This window comes from Conger conger, chromosome 14 (genome assembly GCF_963514075.1).
Source record: "Conger conger chromosome 14, fConCon1.1, whole genome shotgun sequence".
Taxonomy (NCBI): Eukaryota; Metazoa; Chordata; class Actinopteri; order Anguilliformes; family Congridae; genus Conger; species Conger conger.
This window is the reverse complement of record NC_083773.1, coordinates 35,023,719-35,039,042: the sequence shown is the minus strand read 5'-3', so window position 1 is coordinate 35,039,042 and position 15,324 is coordinate 35,023,719. Positions and strand designations below refer to the sequence as shown.

The 15,324-nt window shown below is 42.3% G+C and overlaps 1 protein-coding gene across 1 annotated transcript; it reads left to right on the top strand.

Moving 5' to 3' along the window:
* Nucleotides 1–68: 68 nt before the first annotated feature.
* On the top strand, nucleotides 69–15,031 carry rem1 (RAS (RAD and GEM)-like GTP-binding 1). The gene is made up of 5 exons (XM_061218582.1): nucleotides 69–278; nucleotides 1,310–1,640; nucleotides 7,610–7,692; nucleotides 9,433–9,640; nucleotides 12,935–15,031. Exons 1-5 carry the CDS (start codon nucleotides 150–152, stop codon nucleotides 13,210–13,212), a joined length of 1,029 nt encoding a protein of 342 aa, XP_061074566.1. The 5' UTR covers nucleotides 69–149; the 3' UTR covers nucleotides 13,213–15,031.
* Nucleotides 15,032–15,324: the final 293 nt, after the last annotated feature.

The following is a 15,324-nucleotide window of genomic DNA, read 5'->3' as shown; positions in this document are numbered from 1 at the left end:
GTCCAGGCAGCGGAGGTGACGGGTGAAAATGCTTCTATCACACGAATAAGAAACAAACGGTCAGGCTTGTTTATTAAGAGGAAGTGACTTACTGTCAACGTCATAGAGTCTGGGTGGGTTCATAAATAAGAATAAAGTGAACTCGCTGAATGTTAACCCAACTTGAAGCACGGACGGAGAATGACGGATTGGAGAGGCAGAGCGCGCGTACTCACAAAGGACCCGCAGGTCTGACACCGCACGGGGTGGGGGACTGCGCAACGAAATACATCGCACTGGTGAGTTTAGCTAAACTTTATGAGAAACTGACCCGGTAGTATCTTTCCTGTGAAATGAAAATGCTCCACTGATCAAAGGTTCCGTGGGACACTGGAATTTGGAAAAAGGGGAAAGTACCAGCAGTAAATATCCTCCGTGCACGGACGCTTGTGTGTGTAAATAGCGAGAAAATAGTCTGACGGCGACGCATAATTATTTAATAAATCTGTATTGGTGTACTAATTACGCAATGCAACATCACTGCAACAGCCGAAAGATGGATTGCCATTTATCCCCCCCGTTGATATAATTTAATTAGCCTATCTGCTGTGGGTACATCCTACGCGTGTGTGTGTGTGTGTGTGTGTGTGTGTGTGTGTGTGTGTGATCCTAGATACCCTAGTCTCCCTGTCCTGATTCCACTCTTAAATTTTTAACAGCGTTGTGGAACTTTGCTGGCTGTTGCCATGACTCCGGGGGTATAGCGTTACAACGTTCCACAAGCAACCTCAACAAAAACAAAGTGGAAAACTGGAGACTTGTCCTGTTGCATCTAAATAACTAGCGCTTCGCTGCGCCCCAGGCTTGTCGAAACGCCAGAACTTTTTCCACCGGGTTGACTGTGTTCCTTGCTGAGTTACATGGAGAACTGAAGGTTCATGGCATTTGTTGTGAATAAACTATAAATTACGCACTGCAGTTGAGGTAGGCTAATTGGTTTGTCATCCATGTAAACTTTGGGTAGCTAGGCTACAGGTACATAATATTTGGGAAAGGGGGTTTGTGAACGACATTTTAGCAACTTAACCCTATGTATTGTTATAATATTGTTATAACTCTACTTGTTATCGTCTTTTTCGAAAGTATTAATTCTGAAAAGAGACCGGACGTTTTATTGTTTGCGTGTTTATTTCCTTGCAACGTGGATAACAAAAGTAGTCTAGGCTGTTTTGATTTAGCTACCTTTAAGTATTTTTATATTTCTTTAAACTTATGTCAGAACATTTTCCCTTCTTTTTTAATGCTGTGATGTTGCTTTTTTCTCCCTAAGATGACGCTAAACACAGAGAGAGACAGCAAGGAGACTTTACGGAGACGGGCGAGTACCCCCATACCCCCGTCCCACCGGTCAGTCCCCAGAGACAGAGATGGACCTGCAGACCCGCGTCACCCGCCGCTCGGCCAGTCTGCGTCCTACCATCCCGGGGACAAGACACTTCTATCGCGCATCAACTGGTCCTCTGAGTCGGAGGATTCCGACAGCTCCGGGGCGGATTGTCTTTACAGAGTAGTATTGTTAGGAGACCACGGAGTAGGAAAGTCCTGTCTTGCTAATATCTTTGCTGGGATACAAGAGAAGGATGCAAATGAACACATTGGAGGTATGAGTAACTTTATTATTCTCGCTATTGTTGTTGTTGTTTGTTGTTGTTTAGTTCAATGGGGATACTCCCTTCCAGGACTGTTCTGTAATCATCTGTTTATTGAAATTGAGATCAACTTAATAAAGGGCCTTCGAATGAAATAATTCCGTACTGATGGTATCTTTGGGCGAAGTAAACAGCCCATCCATTGAAGGGCTCTGATCTTATTCATAAATGAAAGTTTGATAATTATCTTTATTTTATTGAATCAGTCATTAGCCTATTAATAAGTTATGTATTGTCCTTGTGTTACCATTATAACAAATCACATTCCCTCTATTTTTAATGTCATGCTGTTGAGACAGCCTTTGCTCCAGAGAGCTGTGGCTAACCTTTCTTAGCTGCAGGCTGTTTGATTGATCTCACAGCCATCGGATTCTGGTGACTGACACTGGAGCATTTATTAGCAGCTAGCATTGATCAGCACATTTTACACAAAGTCTTTGCTAACTGTTTCTGGAGTGCATGTTTGTTGTTTGATACACAGTGATACACATTTCTGCAAAGGGGTAATCCTATGTCTTGTTTTGCTTTTTGGGTGTATGGTACTGTTGAACAATCACCACAGTAGAATCCTTTAGCAGAAATTTATATTTGTTCATAGCAGAATGCTACATCTCCATTGCAGATTGCGAAGTTTGTTTGGAGTGCGTTTATGGCAGAGAGAGTCTGCTCTGGTTCTTGTAAAGCATGTCAGTGCATTGCAGTCCCCAGAGCCCCTATACTGTGAAAAGACACAGACTGAGTGATTCTCGTTTGACTGTGCATACTGTATTTGGCCGTGTCATTTCATTTATTCCTGTGTTTGGCTGTGCAGCGCGACAGATTCCTGTGTTTGGCTGTGCAGCGCGACAGATTCCTGTGTTTGGCTGTGCAGCGTGACCGATTCCTGTGTTTGGCTGCACGGTGTGTCACATGGCTAACTCTCTCGTGTGGGTGGGGGTTACATTTGCATTGTCTGCGTGTGTTCCCGGGGGTGGGCCATGTTACACTTTGCATTGTGTGGCATGTTAGAGAATTTGATATTGATTCAGGTGTTTCAGATGCAGGAGAGCAACTTCATAGCTGGGAAGTGCTCGGTTGCCCGCACTGCATAAACACCTTCGGGTCCATTGATGTTTTTCAATAACACTTCAAACCAACTCCTCTTAAATGCACTGTCCTGGATTGACTAAACCCTTAATAAACATGAATACAAATAAATGCAGAAAACAAATAACACCTTCTCTGAAATGTTTCAAATTTTCCATCATCTGGAAAATATTGTACTTTATTAATGCCTGATGGAATTGGAATTTTTTCAAATTATGAGATTATTTCTAAAACAAATAGCATTTACAGTTTTTGGTACCTGATGCAGCCTCCTCTGGCAAGGATAACAGCATTTCCTATAATGTTTGAATAGGTTGGATATTGAAATAGGGGGGATCTTGAACCATTCTTCCATACAGAATTGGCTAAAATCCTTGATATCAGGTTCACGGTTATGAACTTTCCTCCTAAATTGAGGCTACAGGTTTCCAAAAGGGTTTAGGTCTTGAAACTAAAGTGGTCCGTATTTTCTTTTCTGTTTTTCTATCTGAACCACTGGCCCAAAGTTCATGCGCTTTAAGTTGTTTGTTGCTCTCAGTAAGGGGTTTCTTCCTGAAACCCTTCCAATGACCATGTTGTGAGGGAGCTGGTATTTTCTGTTTGAGCTTGAGACTTGAGCTCAGAGTACTACTAAATTCTGCAGTTCTTGAACTGTGATCATCGGGTTCCTCTTTGCCACCTTCACAATCATTCTTACTGTGTGTGGGAACAACAGTGCTTGCATCCTCTTCCTGGCAAGTTTGCAACTGTTCCAGATGTTTTAAATGTTTTGATTATTCCCTCAACAGTGCTTGTGCTATTTTTTTCTATCCATTATCTGATTTGTCGAGGTCATCAGCCATCGGTCTCTTTCGATTGGACAGTTTTTTTGTTGCTATCTCCATGGTGATGGATGACAAGAATTTTACATCGGTATTACCTCATTTTGACACCCTTGTGAAACAGGAAGTGATGGGAGGGCATGACACAGTTTTAGATTGTTTAAGAGATTAACTTAAGTAGAACTTTATTGCAGATTTAACTTTGATTTCATTTAAAAGAATCTTCTGTGTGCTAATAACTTTAATCTTTTGTATCATGGATCTGGGGCGGCACGGATGGTGCAGTGGGTAACACTGCCGCCTCACAGCAAGGAGGTCCTGGGTTCGAATCCCCGTCGGCCGGGGCCTCTCTGTGCGGAGTTTGCATGTTCTCCCCGTGTCTGCGTGGGTTTCCTCCGGGTACTCTGGTTTCCTCCCACAGTCCAAAGACATGCAGGTTAGGCTGATTGGAGAGTCTAAATTGCCCATAGGTATGAGTGTGTGAGTGAATGGTGTGTGTGTGCCCTGCGATAGACTGGCGACCTGTCCAGGGTGTATTCCTGCCTTTCGCCCAATGTATGCTGGGATAGGCTCCAGCCCCCCTGTGACCCTGATCAGGATAAGCAGGTTCAGATAACGGATGGATGGATGGATCATGGATCTGTGCCTGTCAGTGACAATGTGTGGACAAATCTCCCTCTCAGATTAATAAAGTCCTTAACTTAACTATAAGACCTAATTTTTACTTTCTAAAATGAAAGTACAATTTTCCCATATGTTTGAGCATTAAATAAAGGTCATTGTATGTGCTATTTGTTTGAATAGTTCTGGACCTGGCTATATATGACAGGCTTAACTGATCATTGTATAATGTGTTTTAATAGCTGATGTAAAAATATGAATGTACATCAGCAGGCAAAAAGAAAAGAGCCAGCCTAGAGAACTTCTAAATTACTAGATAATTGCCAAGTTACTTATATTGGTTATTAGCATGCTGAAGGCGAATACAGACAGGTGTAAATTGTAATTAATTGCCTAGCTTGATATAAGGTAACAGTTCACTAGTAATTGTAGCAATCAAAAAAACATTGTACAACTTTTCTTTTATAATGTTCCAGGATAAAAAAAAAATGTTTAAAAAAAACGAATGATGTTGATCATAAACGATTGATGTTGATCATGTTGTAAGAAATAATTAGAAATAGAATCAATAAAAATGAAAGGTTCTGCCAAGTTGAACATCTTTTCCCGGCGGGTCATAATCACTGAGAGAGGGAGATCAGTTGCAAGCGCATTCAATCTTCACAGTTGTTTTTTTTTTCTGTTTTGAGTCCTGCAGAAGTAACAAGCCATTGTCCAATGGGGGGGCTTTGCTGACTTGGTTTTGCATGGCTCAGCCAATGGGGGAGCTTTGTTGATTACATATTGTGTGCCTCACTGTCCCGAGAGTAGGTTTGCGAGTAGGTTTGCGTCCTGTCTCACTCACAGTCAGCAGTCACACGGTCCAGATTCTGTCCAAGAGTGCGGGCCTCATCCATGTTCCACAGCTGCACGGTATGAGGAAAATACGCGATATGCGATAACGTTGTTGAATATTGCGAACGAATATATCACTTGCGATAAATAACCAAATACTGAAGTGTGCAATGTTTTTCTGCTTCGGGTACACTGCTAAAATAGAGCGCAGACAACGTATTGCCTTTGCCCACTGAATGAAAAAAAAAAATGAAATGCATTATTTCCAACAACCAAATGCACATTAACAGCCAGTCAATTTAACAGAACATCATTGAAATAAATACTATTCGTCGCAGTTCAAGCAGTCTTTTGCGATGTGTTTATCTGACATGTTCATGTCTCGATGACGATAAATACATGATATCGCGTGCGGCCGTACAGGTTGGTGCCTTAACTGAATGAGCTACCTACCAGCCCCTGCAGGTTGACAGTTATTCACAGGGCAGGTCGAGGTTAACATGTTTACTTGATCACATATTTAGATTTAATTGTAGCTATTGGCTTACTCATAGGTTTACTATATCACAGGTGTAGACTAAGCTGCAAGTGTTGGCTTAATTACAAGTTTATACTGAAGTTTAGATTTTGATTTAATCACAGGTTTAGACTCGAACAAGGTTAGGAATCTCCCTCTGGAAGTCCACAAACATAAGCTGCAGACGTCCTTTGTTTATTTATAGTATGGTGATTTGTTTGATGCCATTAAAAGCAAAGTTTACCAGTTTGGAATGGCATTCCTTACCCTTAATGGAGAATTCTGAATATTTTCTTGTCGGAGGGATAGTTCATGGGGTGTTTTTCCATTATTTACATGAACAGTAGGCCAGTTTCTACTGTTACTGTGAATGTAACTGGTTTGCAGGTATTTATGAACCACTGTACCACATCTACGAATTTATCCTCAGTCTAATGCGTCCAAAAAAAAGAAAAAAAAAGAGTTGTCTAACTGCCATAACCAAACTAAAATCTAATGTCAGTTAATGAAATAACCTTTAAGTTTATAGGTCCAATCTGATCCAATGCCTCCAGCTGAACTGACATAGGTGTTAAACATTTATCCAGCAAACCTTAGAAAAGTTGCCCCGAAACCATTTACTCGCATAAATCTCAAATTTGAAAGGTTTCCATGGCAACAGGCTTGCCCGATTAATGCCTTTCCTTGACGATGCAAATAAACGGAGAATTTCTTTTGGGCAGGGTTCGCCATTTGTTGACACAAAGGAGACTTTAAATGGATACTTTGCCCCTTTAAGTACAGCGTAATAGCAAAGCTTTGTGCCGCTGTGCTCGAGGATCTTGATTGAGTCACTTTTAAATGGGAATATATAAATAAAAAAAAGAGAGAAGGTCAGAGACTAGACCAGACGCGCTTTATGTAACTGCCAAACCGCGCTTTGTACGTTTAGCGAGACATGATTTTGCGTTTCTGGAACGTAGTCTAATGAACGTGGCTCTGAAAGCAGGAATTTCTGGCTCTAGTGTGAACAGTTCTAAAGGCCTACACGCATCAGCGGTCTTTTCCTGTTGTATCTAAAACAACCACAAAACAGCGGTGACCTATGTTTTTTTTTTTTCCCCTTCAACTCCTGTGATTTAACAAATTCATCCGATAATTATGCAAAACATACATCATGTCATGTGGGAAATCGTTTTACAAACGGCTCGAAAAAATAGTGGTTGGACCCTAAAGTATTCATACTTCCACCAAAATTGCAATTGTTTTACTTGGATCAGTATCGAACACGAATCAAAAGGATGGTATAAAAGGATGAAAAACACTAAAAAATATGCATGTGGGCCTTGCCCCCCAAACTGACAGAGGGAACCAGGATGGAGAGGTCTACAGTATGCTGTCACATACCCTGCATGTGTTTGGCTGTAAGCAAAGGGGAAAATGGCATTATATCATGCTGCTGGTTCCTTGCAAGAAAAAGTAAACTGTTTAGCTGAACTTCATCCCTCTGCCACAAAGTGTAAACAGAAACATGCAGCTGTCACAGTGGTCTCTGGGGACGTGCTGTACGTGCGACGCACAGCCGCAGTCAACGATGCAGGCTGAGAAATATAACGCTTGTTTTCCGGCATATTAATTGCTATGATGGTGATGGGCAACTTTAAGGGTCTACTTTTGTTTCTACTGTGGAATTTCATAGTATGGGGAATAATGTTTTCATATATTTATTCATACAGTCATTCATTTATTTATCTATATATCTATGTATTTGTTTGCCTTTAAAATCAAGTCGACAAAGAATTTCTGCATTTTCAATTTGGTGAAGCATTCCTGCGACACACAACCATGTTTATGTGTTAACTTGAGAGGAGACAAATGAGGCACTAAATAGAGTGTGATTTGGTCGCTGTTTCCTGTTGCTGGTGACTACTTCCTGTTGCAGGTCAAAGCTTCCTGTTGCTGGTGACTACTTCCTGTTGCATGTCACTGCTTCCGGTTGCTAGTCACGTTTTCCTGTTGCTTTTGCTTTTGACCAAACAGGCTGCTCTTGTTTGCCGTTTTAGAGGACACCCACGAAAGGACTCTAACGGTGGACGGCGAGGAGACAACTCTTATCGTAATGGACACCTGGGAAACGGAGAAGCAGGTGAAACCATAACACGTCACCCACGTCTCTCACTCCTGACTATTTTTACATTATTAAAAAATAAATGCATGAATTCCACTGTGTGTTTTTTTTGGAGGGGCTTCACTAATTTCCTGGTTTCTGGGAAATGCAACTTGTAAAAGTTTTTTTTTTTCCTACTGCAGAGGTGTCATAATGACTCTGTTTTCTTGCTTTTCTGGAAGGAAAACAAAACATGAAAGCATGTAATCACTCAAATAGGCATGGCACAGGCAAGGTTTGGTTTTCTTCATGGAAATAATGCTGAGGTGAAACCCTGTGAAAAACGGCCTGGCATTTTTTCATGTTGTTTATGGAGCCACAGAAAGCAATTTGCATTTTAAGACCAGGTGCCTGCAAGAGATCTACACTTCATTTACATTGAATTTCTCAACACTTCAGTTTGAGCAGTTCAGCCAATAGCAATGCACATGGTAACAAGCAGCAGCCTATGGCAGTATTCCATGGTAACAAGCTGCAGCCAATTGCAATGTCCCATGGTAACGAACAGCAGCCAATAGCAGTGCATCATAATAACAAGCAGCAACCAATTGCAGTGTCCAATGGTAATGAGCTGCTGCCAATAACAGTGTACCATGAAAAGCCAATAGCAGTGGGCAAGTGTGATGGGCTGCTGTCTTTCAGAATGTGTAATGGTAATGTGCTACAGAGCATCTAGCAACTAGCAACATGCTAGCTACAGAGCGTCTAGTGTAGCCTGACTGCCCTTCCCTGCTGTGGAAAAATCTGCACCCAGCTCCAGCCTAAAGCAGAAATCCATGAACACAGTGCATTGGGTGTTTGGTGCTCAATGCTGCACGTTTGTCACTCTGTTTTTTGGGCTGAGGGATGGTGTACCCCTACACTCGGCCATTGCAGGGTACACTGGTGCCCCGGGGGTGCAATTACCCCAGAATCGATCTTCATGCGGTGGGGTGGGTGGGGGGGGGGGCGGGGGGTGTTGAGTGATGCAGGTCACGTGTGGGACTACAGTTTGTCCCATGCTGCTTTACAGTGACATTGGTGATGTTAATGTCTTTGTGTCCGTGTGAGGTCACTGGGGAAGGGGGCATAGGAGCTGAATTGGAAAAAGGATAGCACAATGTGAATTACTGTGAATTAGATGACTATCGATTAGATGGGTCTCATCTGCACTTACAGTAGCTTTGAAAGTTTAAAGATGTATTCTACTATAACGCTGTATGCTAGTGATCATCATTCCTGGATTTGGCAGGCTGCAGGATTTGGCGCTTAATTGAACAGTTAGAGCAGCCAGTTACACAGACCCAAGTAACTCACCTCATCTGGTTACTTGGGTCTGAATTAGTTGCTGATATTAGTTGCTAAAAACAAAAGCAAGCTGACCCAGTGCCCTGTGGCCAGCCAGGCTCAGGAATGAAGATCACGGCTGTAAGCTGAAAAAACAATCACACGTCCAGTACACGTGACAGTGGAGGTACGTTTTTGTTCAACAATCAAATTTCCCAAACGTACCCTGAAAGTACTGTAATGTTCTCTTTGGCTACAAATGAGCACATTTCACAACAAAAAAATGTACAAATAAATTATATACTGCTAGCTAGGGGTCGCATTCTATGTACCTATATGGTAGCACCCCAGCGACAAGCATTTGTACATTTTTAGGCGCTTTTTGTACCTTTATTTCTGAGAGTGTACGGTGCCGTTTCTTATGAAGAGCCCCTGTTTGTCTCCGCGGGGCAGGAGGAAGATGAGAAGTGGGTGCAGGATTACTGCATGCAGGTGGGGAACGCCTACGTCATCGTCTACTCCATCACCGACCGCGCCAGCTTCGAGAGCGCCTCCGAGCTGCGCATCCAGCTGCGCAGGATCCGCCAGGCCGAGAACATTCCCATCATCCTCGTGGGCAACAAGAGCGACCTGGTGCGCTGCCGGGAGGTGGCTGTGGAGGGTAAGGCGGGGCCAGACACGCCAAGGCGCGGGGCAGCCTGACTGCAGCGCTCTGTTCTTATGTTGATAAACCAGGCTTTAGAGGTAGTGTGGGTCATTTTTTTTACTTCAAATGGTCATGAGAGGAATTGCAGCAACAAACACCCCCGAACCGCAACACTGTTTATCCCTCCCCCTAAATGTGCTGATGTTGACCCCCCCCCCCCCCCCCCATTGGCTGTGGCAATTAGAACCAATTTTCAACCAGTGAGCTTGAATATTTCGAATATATTTCGAAACCCGAATTATAAACACAGGCAGAGGGTGAGTCAACATGTCAGTGAGCCTTTTTCAATGATAGAATGGTCTTGTTACAATGTTTTAACCCAAAAACCTATTGTACCTTTAAGCTACTGGTTTATCAATCTCAATACTGAGGGACCCCTGGGTATTTTGTGTTTTGAGGGTTTATTGACTCTCTTAAGCCACATTAGTTCAGAAATGGCTATGCATGGCTATGCATACCGTGAAGAATAGAAGTGCTATATTGCACTATATTGCAAACAATAACATGAAGAGAGGTCAATGTTTTAACTGATCAAATTAAAGACAGACATGAATCAATAATTCATAATTGGTCAAAGTATGGACACATTCACATTCAAACTATTAGGCAGTTGAAGAACTGAAAGTAAGTAACAAGTCAAACTTGCACTGTGTTAATAATTTGAAGGAATAAATAAATTCATGCAAGAACCTAAACACGTGTTCAGCAACCTTTTCTTTAATGAGGTGAGTTAAATGTTTTGCAATATAAGCACAATGTGAACATGGGACTTTGATTGTTCATGCCATGCTCTTTCTGACATAATGTGGCTTAAGAAGGTAAATAACCCCTCTAAACATGAAAAGCACCCAATTAAGGAAAATGAACAGCTTGTTAAAATTCTGGGATTGCAATTATGGTTGGAACAAAAACCAGCACGCACTGGGGTCCCCCTGGAACAAGTTTGGGAACCTCTGCTTCAAGCAATGCTGAGCAAGTACTTTTTTATGTTGTTCAGCATTGTCTGTTATTTAGGTTTTTACTTTAAAGGGTCTTGATCTAATTTCGGCTTTAGTGTATGTTTTTGATTGGCCAAGACAGTTTTGTGTGCAATGAAGGATATTTTTAGTTTCTGACGACCTGCCAGCTGTACAGCAGCTGGTATAGCGGCCATCTTTGATTCATGATTTAAAGGAAGAAAAATACATTCCATGCAACTCCAATGCAGCTGGTCCTGATACATTATGATTCCAGAGGCTGTACATATTGAAATATTAATTTTACAGTGTTTATTCACAATTGTAAAACTCAAAATCAGTTTTTAAATTGTTCCGGAGTATCTTCCCTCCTCAGTTGAAAATCCAATATGAGCTTCGAGAGAGCTATGGTTTAAATCAGTAGTCCCCACTCCTGTCTTGGAGCGCCACAGGGTGTGCTGGCTTTTGTTGTTACTCAGCACTTAATTGTGTAATGAACTGCTTCCTTTGATCATTTAACTCACCTCACCTTGTTTCTTGGGTCTGAATCGGTTGCTGATATTAAGGCAAAAACAAAAACCAGCGCACCCTGCGGCTCAGGAGTGAGGACCACTAGTATCGATGCAGCTGGATGTAACTCGCCCAAGCTGCTTACAAAGTGAAATTGAAGCTACAATTACAGTGTCAGATACATTGCCAAACCCTCTTTATTTGAGCCTGACTTTACGGATGAGCAGTCACAACAGATAGAGGCTGAGAGGTTGAGAGCGGGATGGAAAATTGGCGGGCTGACATCCCTTTTGAGGACAGCTAGCTATATTTTCAATACGTCTGTGTTGTCTAAAGGTAGTTGGTGAAAGTGACTTGTCATTTCTTGCCTGTGATTTGGAATTGCACGAGCGCAGACCATTCTCAGTCTCGTCGATGTGTCTTTGTTTAGAGGTCTTCTCTCACAGGCTGTGATTTGTTTCTCTGTACAGTTTTTGTTGTCATACCACTTGGTGGTCTCAGGTTGCATGAATCATAGGATATAGTTGAAAATACGATGAAGCACAATATTTTGAAAAATAATCAGGTAATGTACAACCTCTGGATGAATTACATCACTGCATCACAAGTGATTTGGAGTTACATGAAGTGTATTTTTTGCTTTAAATCGCAAACCCAAAATTTCCGCTACACCAGCTAGCAGTTCATCTACGTGCCTCCTTCATTACACACAACTGTCACCACTTAAAAATATACACTAAAACTGGAATAATATATATATATTATAGCCAGAAAGTGAACTATCACTTTAAAGATGAAACCTTTAAACATGAAACATTAATTCTTGCCTAGGATGCAGGTGTTCTAGGTAGGGCTAGGCCACCAGGTGAGGTTTACCCCAGAGTAAGGAGAATGCCAAGGTGTGGCCGTGCACTGGCCCTTCTCCACACGTCCCCACATTCCCTTTAGGTGTGTGGCTGCACCACACCTCCATTATTCCTGTTGTTTCTTGGTGGAGAACACGCAGCCAATTTCATCATTGGACGACAAGGACAAAGTACATTGTGGCTAGATGAGATAGGATGGTGGTGGTCTTAGCCGGAAAGTAATAAAACCTGTATTTTACGAGGACACATTGAGATTAAAACCTCTTTTACAAATGAGACCTAGCCAAGACGGGGTCAAATAGCAGCATAAAATTACAGAACCACAACCCCGGGACCATTACAATGCAGTACTCTCCATAACTATGTAGGTATATACAATTCAAACATTACAATACATACAGTATGACAGAACATAACGCATGTTGAAAGACAAACACAACAGTGAAATAAACATATAAGTATTACTTAAAACAGTCGCAGCTGTCCGTGAGAACATCCTTTATTCTCAATTTAAAATCGTTTAATGAAATAAGTTTGAGCTTGGCCTACAGCTCGTCCCAGGACCAAGGACCACTGAAGGACAAGCATCCTTTTCCGTCCTCTGTACGAAAAAGAGATTTGCCATTTGTGCGATTTGTGTGGCAGCCTGTAGTGTAGTGGTTAAGGTACATGACTGGGACCCGCAGGGTCAGTGGTTCAATCCCTGGTGTAGCCACAATAAGATCCGCACAGCAAGGCCCTTAACCCTGCATTGCTCCAGGGGAGGATTGTCTCCTGTTTAGTCTAATCAACTGTACATCGCTCTGGATAAGTGTGTCTGCCAAATGCCATTAATGTAATGTAATCTCCAGGTTACGACCGCTTTGCAGTTAGCTCTCTCTCTCTCTCTCTCCCTCTCCCCGGTTCTCTGGGTACAGAGGGCCGGGCGTGCGCCGTGGTGTTCGACTGCAAGTTCATCGAGACGTCGGCGTCCCTGCACCACAACGTGAGCGAGCTGTTCGAGGGCATCGTCCGGCAGATCCGGCTCCGCCGCGACAGCAAGGAGACCAACGAGCGCCGCCGGTCCGTCTACAAGCGCCAGGAGAGCGTGGCCAAGAAGGCCCGCAGGTTCCTCGACCGCCTCGTCGCCAAGAACAACAAGAAGATGGCCATGAAAGTCCGCTCCAAGTCCTGCCACGACCTCTCCGTGCTTTAGTGGCACGCGCTAACTCTGACCTTGCCCAGCGCAGCAGCAGCGCAGGTTTATGTTCTCCATCAAAACGAACAATTGCAAATGGAGACTACTAGTATTTCTGCTGGTTTGCTCAACCTGTATAGCCACACACACACACACATGCGTGCACACACACACACACACACACACACACACACACACACACACACACACACTCGCACACACACACACACACACACACACACACACACACACAAAAGTCATATGCAGTATATGACAGAGAATATTTATTTTTACATTACAAAACCAATGTTTTTGCTGGTCAATTCAGATGACTATTGTGTTAAATGGCAGATTTTGGCCAGACTCAATCTTTACAAGAGGGACCAAGATGTATTATATCACAACTTCGGCAGAATTGGATTTAATGTTGCTAAACCAGCGCCTCAACAGCTGTTTGATTTATCTGTTTGAGGGCAGGTGTGACACATCTCAACTCTTTTATCTTTGCCGTTTTTTCTGAAGGTATGAGAATGGTCAAATCACCGATTTTTCACTGACTTTGTATAAACACGTTTTTTAACTGTTGTGACACTGGAGAACATCTTTTTTATACATGGCATCAAATTATAGAGTTTGAACAATGAGAGTGGGTATTATTGTGTCATTTACAGCCTATAATTGCAGCCTGAAAAGCTGTAATTTCACTATTTGAAAAATACATTTACAGCAATTTGATAATAGCAATAGGAAAGTATCTGTTGCCTAAAGTCAGTTTTCAACTTTTAACACATTTTTAACGCTTTCTCCCCCAAACAAGTCCATAACTTTGCTTTACAGTTGATAGATTTATTTTTCAGGTCTGTTGTCTTACTTCATTGGAACCTGTACAACGTGTTGAGTGGGTCCTGCTTCTGTTTTTCCTACAAAAGAACTCACTTGACATGGATGACAATAGCGGCATAGCTTCAGCAGCAGCAGCTGGCAGCTTGAGTGCTCTGTGGGTGTTTTATGGTAAAGAGAAACTTTCCACGGAGCTGAGAGTTCAGTCTGGAGGTTTCCGTAATGGCTGCTCCGGGTCAGACCAGGGATCGTTAAAGGGGATGGGAGGACGTCGGTGTTGTCACGCTTCACGCTTCAAGAGTCAGATTATGTTTGTAACTACAAAATGTTTCCTAGATGTCATTAGGGACCCCAGAAGTGTAACCATAATGTATTCACCAATCGCCATTAGACTCGTTGTGATCCTTATTACCAGTGTATTCGTTGATTGGCGGAGCTTCTCTCTGGATTTTATGCGAAAGATGATAACACTATTTCAGTATCCGTGCAGAAGAATGGGAACTACTCAGTCTCAGAAAAAGCAACCAATCAGTAGCTCCCAGACCTGTGATAATCTCTGGATTGGACAGCGGGTCCATTCTATCATTCTGCTTTAGCTCATAGTCAGTTGGATCCCTGCCAGCTGCTGGTGTTTGTATTGCATTGTATTGTATTTTTGAGGCCTAATTTTCAGTGTTTGTGTATATTTCAGGATCATCACATCAAACAAAAAAATATTTCCATGTCCTTGATAAGACAAAAGTGGACCCTTTAGTATTTTAACTGAAATATTTGACTCTTGGGTTTAGGAATGTGAGAAATGGGAGCAATAACTTTTTTGTACAATTAATAATGTGTTGCTCTGTACTTTGGTATTGTAAATAAAATAAATGTACATGTGTGTTCATGCACAAATATATGTATGTGTGGGTATATATGTGTATACAGTATGTGCTGTATATCCACATGTGTCTTTGACTTTTTTATGAAATAAAAGATGTTGAATTTATACACCAGACGGTGTATTTTTGTGGACATTGTTGCATTGCTGAATGCACTGTGCTTTGTGGCACAGGGGGCTTTGTGTCAGAGCCAGGAGTACCTCCCTTCACTGGCCTGGATCCAGCTCCCAAGGAATCTGCAGAATGCTTGGGCAAACACGTCATCTTGTGCTTATACTTACAAACCACCAGCTCTTTGGTCTAAGAAATGTGATACACTGTACCTAAGTAAGTAATTGCTAAATGTTTCTCATGTCTCTATATTTTCCATGATGGTAAAATTCTGATATGATAGCGATGTGTAGTACAC

Coding starts and splice junctions, on each gene's coding strand:
- rem1 (XM_061218582.1), top strand. CDS start 150: ATGTTAACCCAACTTGAAGCACGGACGGAGAATGACGGATTGGAGAGG. Junction 1,641..7,609: donor TGCAAATGAACACATTGGAG/GTATGAGTAACT, acceptor TTGCCGTTTTAG/AGGACACCCACGAAAGGACT. Junction 9,641..12,934: donor CCGGGAGGTGGCTGTGGAGG/GTAAGGCGGGGC, acceptor CTCTGGGTACAG/AGGGCCGGGCGTGCGCCGTG.